The sequence below is a fragment of the Nicotiana tabacum genome, chromosome 6 (genome assembly GCF_000715075.1).
Source record: "Nicotiana tabacum cultivar K326 chromosome 6, ASM71507v2, whole genome shotgun sequence".
Lineage (NCBI taxonomy): Eukaryota > Viridiplantae > Streptophyta > Magnoliopsida > Solanales > Solanaceae > Nicotiana > Nicotiana tabacum.
The window spans coordinates 25,924,142-25,931,973 of NC_134085.1; the positions used below are offsets into that span (position 1 = coordinate 25,924,142).

Sequence of the window (7,832 nt, forward strand, 5' to 3'; positions counted from 1 at the left end):
TAATAAACATGAACTTTAATCTATATAGTATGTGTTCCCAATTATTGATCACTAATGGATCGTTGGAAGAGCTAACATCTATCAACTAATTGAGAAAATAAATAATTCAGATCATGTTTATCTTCATTGGGTTTTCAGATTTATATGATCAAATTACATAGTCATTTGATTTTCCTGATATACTATATTAATTTTAAGTAAACAAAGCGAAGCTGATGTGATTTTAACGTCTTTGTGAAATGCCTTTTAACACGTCCTTTATTTCAGCAGTAATGTTGCACCTGTTTGACACTGTAAAATAAAATGCGCTGAATAAATCCTACAACTAAAGATATATTAGTAATTTAATCCTATAGTAGATCATGTCCCAAAAGAAATAATCATCACAAATTATGTCGTTGCAAGAAAATGGCGCACATAGCTTAACCAAAACCTATATGATAGTTTGGATTAATTAACAATATGGAAAAAAAATACTAATGCAAATGTAACTTCTTTTTCCCACAACTTCTCCAAAAAATTATATCAAGCAATACAACAAGTCTTTTTCCTTATCATCTAAATTCCTAGTCAAACTACACTTTCTCAAACTTCATCCTTAGTTCAAAGCTCACCATAAACAGTAGAGTATAATTAATTAAAGAAAATAAAAAAGAATCATTAGTGGCAAATCACAGCCAAGAATCACCTATGTCAAAATCCGAATTATGTACTAAACCTACTACGGGGTCACTAAACTAGCAAACTTATGAAGCAGCCTGAGGAGCATGAACTTGTGCAGGTGGAAATGGGAAGAGATTGGGCTTTGCCAAAGAAAGCGTCGTGTTCGTGGCCGTGGCAGAGGTAGCAGCAGCGGCTGTAGGGACGGCTGCGGCGGTGGTGGTGGCGACTCGCTCACAAGACGGACACATAGTGAGAGTGGTGGCAGGAAGTTGCATGTACAAAGGTTGGGAAGATTTTAAAGCTCTTAATTCTTGAAGCTCTTTTTGCAGCCTCCTATTCTCTTCAGTCAGTGTCTCACAACATCTTTTTAAATATTCACAATCTAGTTCTGTCTGCTTCAATTTCGTCCTGCCATTGTTGAATTTATAAATGCATCAATTAATAATACAGTAATTACTAGTAGTACAATTTACTTCTAATATTAACAAGATTTTTTTTTCCTTTTTTATTGGATAATGTGAAATTAAATGCTTACCTTGCTCTTCTATTTTGGAACCACACTTCTACTTGTCTAGGCCGAAGTTTTAATTGCTTTGCCAGAGCAAACTTCTGTTTCTGCAAAATGTTAAAATTCTTTTCAAATTGAGAACAATATCAGTACTGTACGTATACTTTCATAAATTAGGAAAAATAAATACATAATTAATAAAAAACTAAATAAATACTGCTCGGTAAAAATATTACTCCTTTCCATATTTAAAGACAACATAAATATATTGTAAGTGATAAATTTAAAATTTTTAACAAATATTTAAGAAATTGTGGTTAAAAATATCTTTGATATATTCTCCACGTAACAACAACAACACCGCCAATATTATCCCACATCATGGGGTTTGGGAAGGTGATATGTACGCAGACCTTAAGGTAGGAGTACCTTGTGAAGGTAAAGATGCCGTTTCCAATATAGTCCCTCGATCTCCACATAGTAATAGTGCCATATAATTGAGGAGAGGGTATTAATATCAAACATCAATCTTTTGCTAATGTAATTTGTTACTACTTCCTTTGGTCCAATTTATAATATTTTTTGTTAGTCCCTTTAAAAAATAATATTAAATTATTCATCTTACCCAAACTTTTACAGGCACACAATATGAAATATTTAATACCATAAAATTTTAAAAGTCTTATAATCATACAAATATTTAACTAGAGAGTAACTTTTCACCAAATATTTTATTGATATACTCTTCTAAGACGAAACAAATCTCTTGATCAACTTTGTTGTTAAGGGTTTAGCTCAAAGATTTATTCCCTTTTTGACCAACAAAAGATTTGATATGATGAAGATTGACTTACAGGATTGAGAGTGTTATGTTCTTTGAAACTTTCTTCAAGAAAAGCAGATTGCTCTTTAGTAAGTCTCAGTTTTTTTCTAGCTAAACCATTGTTTTCATCTTCATCACTAACTCCTCTTTCTGTATCTCCGGCTTCAGAATGATCTCTCTTTCCTATTAATGATCTGCTATTTCCATTTCTGTATATTGATGAAAATTCCATCTGAAAACTTGATACTCCGCTGTTGCTGTTCGGAGATGAGAGGTCCGTCCCTTCTTCCGCCTCCTCTTCCAGTACTATTGGCCGCCGGTTCATGTCCAATACCTTTCCTGCCGGTCCATTTGTTAAACCCGGTTCAGCTGCTACTAAAACAAACCAGCAACAAAATGCTTTTTATCAGATAATAAGCATAAATCTTTACAGAAGCAACACACAAGTAATAGAAAAAAATTACCCTAGATACTGTAAAGGCTATAGTTTAGGAATTTTTTGTTGTTGTCTGTTTGGTTTTATGCTTTAGTGTATGTATCAGAGATTCAGTAGCCTAACTAATTAAAATTTACATTAGGTATTCACTATTTGGTTAATCGCTAGTTAAAGAAAATATTATTTTTTCCAGATAAGGATCGTCAACATTATCTACACAAATTATATAACTCCCTATATATCCTTCCCTTAATTCCCGGCTTCCCCACAAACCCAAAAACTAAAAAAAGAAAAAGAAAAAAAAGAAACAAATCACAAGACAATAGAGTGGAGCAGTGACAGAGCTAGGTGGGGGGTTAACCTAAAATAAGAGAAAATTATAATATATATATATATATATATATATATATATATATATATATATATATATATATATATATATATATATATATAAGAATATTCCTTTAATTTCTTTGCGTGTTTACTTTTTAATTTTTTGAATTCTCTTGCCGAAAATCCCATTTTCCCTACTGATGAAGGAGAAGAAGAGGGTGATGTGTGAAAAGAACTTACTATTTTGAGAGAGCCAAGGGAAAGGAATCTGTGAAGGCATAATTTGATTGAGGGGAACTGCAGAAAGAGGCAGAAGATCAAGATGCAATATTTTTCTTCCTCCATTATTTTCATCTAATTCATGAGTAGTATTGCTCTTTCCTAAACCCATGCAGAATCTTAAATCTTTATTGCTACTCGTTAGCAGCTCCTCATGTGATGAAGAATTATTAGTAGATTTTTTAAGAAAGGAAAATGATTTTTGGGTATCCCCTCCTAAGCTCAAAGCTAACTCCATTAGAGAGAGAGAGGAAGAAATATTGTTAAGAGAATAGGAAAATGTGGAATGTGGTTGAGTTGAAGAATGGAAGAAAAAGGAGACAATTTTAAAGATGGCTTTGTCCAATAAACTTTTAATACTACTACTAGTAGGACGATAATTAAAGGGCAAAACTCAAAAGGCTTTTCTTTTTTGTTTTTGGATTTGGGCAAAAAATAAAATTGACCGACAAAATACTCATTGAAGAGCGCACGTGAATCCATATAAGTATACAATGGGTTCATACCAATGACACGAACGGTCAATGGCGGAGGCAGAATCTCCATAAAAGGGTTCAATTTTTTTTTGTAGCTAGTACGAATTGAATCTATGATCTTATGAAGGTTTTGAACCTCCTTGACCACTAAATTATACTTTTGGGTTGTGTTAAGATGGTTCAAAATTTACTATATAGAGGTAAAAATCAAATTTTATCTTATATATACAGTGTAATTTTTCGACGAAGGGGGTTCGAACCGTCCCCTAAATCCGCCCTTGCGCATAGCGTGAGAAAGGGAAAGATACTGTCTCAAAACAATATATACTGCTGCTGCACTACTAATATACCGTTTTAATTTGTATGAACCTATTTATGGTGGCTATTTAAGAAAAGAGAGAAGACTTTTAAATTGTGGTGTAAAATGAAGCACATATTTTGTGGTAAAAATAGCGTGTAGTTGCCACTAATTAAGGGTGTCTTTAATTTTTATCCACTAATTATAATGCTCAGCAAAAATAGCCACTACTAATAGAAAAAAGATAATTTTACCCTTTCTTCCTCTCTTTCGCGTTGCATTTTCATCTGGAATACCCAAGGTGATTTCACGTCGACCTCCTCCATGCTTGGTCAATAGCATCGGGTCTATTAGTAGCCCCAATTACTAGGACATAACCAGGTCCATCACGAGATCCTTCTGATTTTGCTTCACTATTTCTTTTACCAATACGTACAGTAGTTCCTTTTGCATCATCAAAATTTTCAAGTTCTGAATTTTTGAGCATATGTCTCAATTACGTACAATAATTTCTTTCTTCATACCTTGTTTTTGTTTCTTTTGAGTTCAAAGATTAAAAGTTAAGGACATGAGTCTTTAAGTTTGACATGCAGGTTTAAAAGTTAAGGACAGGCAGTCCTTAAATTTGACATGCAGGTTCAAAAGATAAGGACAAACAGTCCTTAACTTATAGTTTCAAGTTCAAAACTTAAGGACAATCAGTATTTAAGTTATTGTTTCAAGTTCAAAACTTAAGGACTTGCTGTCCTTAACTTTGAGTTTCAGGTTCAAAAGTTAAGGACAGACAGTCCTTAACTTATAGTTTCAAGTTCAAAACTTAAGGACAGACAGTCCTTAAGTTATTGTTTCAAGTTCAAAACTTAAGGACTGTCTGTCCTTAACTTTGAGTTTAAAGTTCAAAAGTTAAGGACAGACAGTCCTTAACTTACAGTTACACGTTCAAAAGTTAAGGACAACTAGTACTTAACTTACAGTTACAAGTTCAAAAGTTAAGGACAATAGGTCTTTAACTTTGACTTACAAGTTCAAAAGTTAAGGACGCTTGGTCTTGAAGTTTGAGTTCCAAGTTCAAAAGTTAAGGACATGTAACCTTGAAGTCCTGAACTTAGAGTTCCAAGTTCAAAAGTTAAGGACATGTAGTCCTGAAGTCCTGAACTTAGAGTTTCAAGTTCAAAAGTTAAGGACATGTTGTCACACCTCCTTTTTGCGCGCCCGCCCCCGAAGGGTTAATGCGCGAGGGGAGTTTTTCCAATTTAAGTGACAATATTCGAAATGGGATTATTTATTTAATTCAGAGTCGCCACTTGGGAAAGGTTTGGCTTTTGGTGTCCCAAGTCACCGGTTTATCTTGAATCCCAAATCGAGGAGATTTTCGACTTTTCCAAATGAAGTCTGCGAACCAGAGATTCTAAGTAAGAAATTCTGTTGACCCGAGGGAAGGTGTTAGGCACCCTCGAATCCCGTGGTTCTAGCACGGTCGCTTAAATTGTTATAATGGCTAAATATCTGATTTAAATACATGTTGTGACTTACGTGCTTTTATTAAGTTTTAACCGCTTTTATTATTATCATTTATTTTTATAGAATTGCAACGTCGTGAAAATGTATCTCGAACCACGTCACAATCAATGCACCTGTAGTTGTTAACACATTTCGACTCCGTTGAGATTTGAATTTGGGTCACATAAATGCGCACCCGAATTTAAGAATGTAATTTGATTAAGTCGCCCCTAAAGAATCTAACGCGTTATTGTCTTCGGGGAGGGCAGTGGAATTCACTAAACAGCCCGTCCCAAATTCTAAGTATTTATTATGACCAATTATTGAGGGCCCCGCAATTTGCCTTTTTATTCGGCGAGACTCGTCTCATTATTTTAGAAGGGTACCCTACAATGACTACATTTTTACTACATTTATCTTTAAAGAGAAGGATGATGCCGAATTTTGCTGGTTTGGACAAATACGGACTGAATCCTTATTATGTTTGCCGAACCTAAACTTGTTTGATTACCTGATTGATTGTTCATGAGGTGAGGGTTACCGCATGCTTTGTCTTCAACAAGTGAATATGCTTATTAATTCGCTAAGTGAGATTGCAAACAAACTAACAACATATATTGAGTTATGTTTAACGACCTCCAAGTTCTATTCTTAACACTCTAACCTATTTGAAATTGATAAAAGAAATCGGCTGTCTTATTAGGAAAATTACTACTAATTGAACTCAAAAATGATTATTAGTTTTTCTCAACAATCATCACATCATTTCGAAATAAAGAATCTATACCGAAACCCAGTATCGAACCTGCATTGGAACGAATAAACTGACAGGAGAACTGGCATTCATAGCCAGACTCTTAATGTGACTGTATGGGAGTTTGTTTGGGATACATTTATCCCGGACCCAGTACCACAGTTTTGTAAATTCAGTGGTCTAGGCAAAATACATACAAGTGCTTACCATGACTCTATGTTATACAGTCATACTAAATCAAACAAGTGTTATACTGAACTGAATGTATACTAAATCAAAACATGCTATCTATGTCATACTGTCATTACTGTTGAGCCATGCTATCTAACAGTTCATCTTAAACAGAATGTATGCTAGTTTATACAGAATATTTGCAGTTCGCAGTAAAAATGCAGGCCCAACCAACATTCGAACTATCTTTTTACACCAATGCTATAACATAAACTGGTGTTCATTTCTTTATTTCTGCTTCAACTTCAAACTTTCAACAATACAAGGTTCAAAGGTTGTGTACCTGGGAATATTTGCAATTGAAGAAAAGGGCAATCAGTAGAGTAACAATGAACAAATGCAGCAGCAGTAACAGCACCAACAGTAGCAGCAGGGCAGTATGGCAACAGCAACAAGAAACAGTAGAGTAGCAACCACAACTCTCAAAATAATTGGAGTGAGATCAACCCCAATTAAACTAAACTTTCGAGTAGAACAAACAATAAACAAGCAGACTCAGTTTTGTGAGAACTCAGTATTGCACAGAATAGGTCCGGATTTAGTGAAGTCAGAAACAAAAGGAAAGGAAGCAATTTCTGGTTTTGTTTGTCTGAGTTATCAGACAAAGATTCTTTTCCAGTTTCTGGATTCAAAAATTTGAACTTCAAGATATTCCCTCTTAGTATCTCTCCCTATCTCTGTGTGCTCTATCTGTGTGTCTCTAATCAGTGTGTATTCCAACTCTCTTTTTTCAAAGAATTCCTCACAGTCTATCTATTTTTCTCTTTTGCCACCTTCAAAGTCAGTCCTTTTTTTGTATCCCCCTTCTGTCTCCTCACCTCTCCCTCTTATAGGCCTCAAAACTATCCCTTTTAAACAGCCTGTTCAGACTATTACCATACCCCTCCCATGTGCCTTTAAACTTTTTCAGTTCCACTTTAGTTAATTAGGTATAAAAAACCCCATCATTCCCTGGCAGATTTAACTTTTCCATTTTATTTAACTAAAAGCAAGTATGGGCAGTAGGATATGTTGACAGCATATGCTGTCAAACCATTTTAAAATTAAACAAGGACCTTTATGCAGGCCACAGGTTGTGCACAAAGCACATGAGGTGCACCAATGCACATGAGGTGCACCAATGCAAATGTTGTGCAAGAGTGCACATGCCCTCCAATTCAGCATTTAAACCAAACATCCCTTTTACATTACTGATTCAAATCAACAGCTATAAGTAAACAAAATTGGTTCTTAATTGATTCAACAAATGTTCAATAGAAGCAAATCGATTTACTATGCTCAGACAGTTGAAACTAATTGACGACTCATGTCGACTCGACTATATTAGCATTAACATACACAATCGTAGCCAAAAATCAGACATTCAGAAGTATGGGACACATGACTCGACTTATACTGATTAAAATAGAATTGTACTTCGAGGAATCAGTTAGTCAGTACAAATTTGGAATACAACCAATACGCATGCCGTATCAGAATAGGAGGAGAGGGATCCAGACAAACACAGAGGTTCAAACAAAGTGGACAAACA

At 34.7% G+C, this 7,832-nt stretch overlaps 1 protein-coding gene across 2 annotated transcripts; it reads right to left on the reverse strand.

Annotated features, from left to right (window-relative positions):
• Positions 1-477: 477 nt before the first annotated feature.
• On the reverse strand, positions 478-3,361 carry LOC107787863 (homeobox-leucine zipper protein HAT14-like). Of its 2 annotated transcripts, none has more exons than XM_016609483.2 (4): positions 3,004-3,361; positions 2,026-2,366; positions 1,199-1,278; positions 478-1,071 (listed from the first exon to the last, which is right to left on the reverse strand). In XM_016609483.2, exons 1-4 carry the CDS (start codon positions 3,278-3,280, stop codon positions 747-749), a joined length of 1,023 nt encoding a protein of 340 aa, XP_016464969.2. In that variant the 5' UTR covers positions 3,281-3,361; the 3' UTR covers positions 478-746. The 2 variants fall into 2 exon arrangements, with proteins under 2 accessions (XP_016464969.2, XP_016464966.2); XM_016609480.2 differs by having other exon boundaries at positions 2,026-2,369.
• Between the last annotated feature and the right edge of the window lie 4,471 nt (positions 3,362-7,832).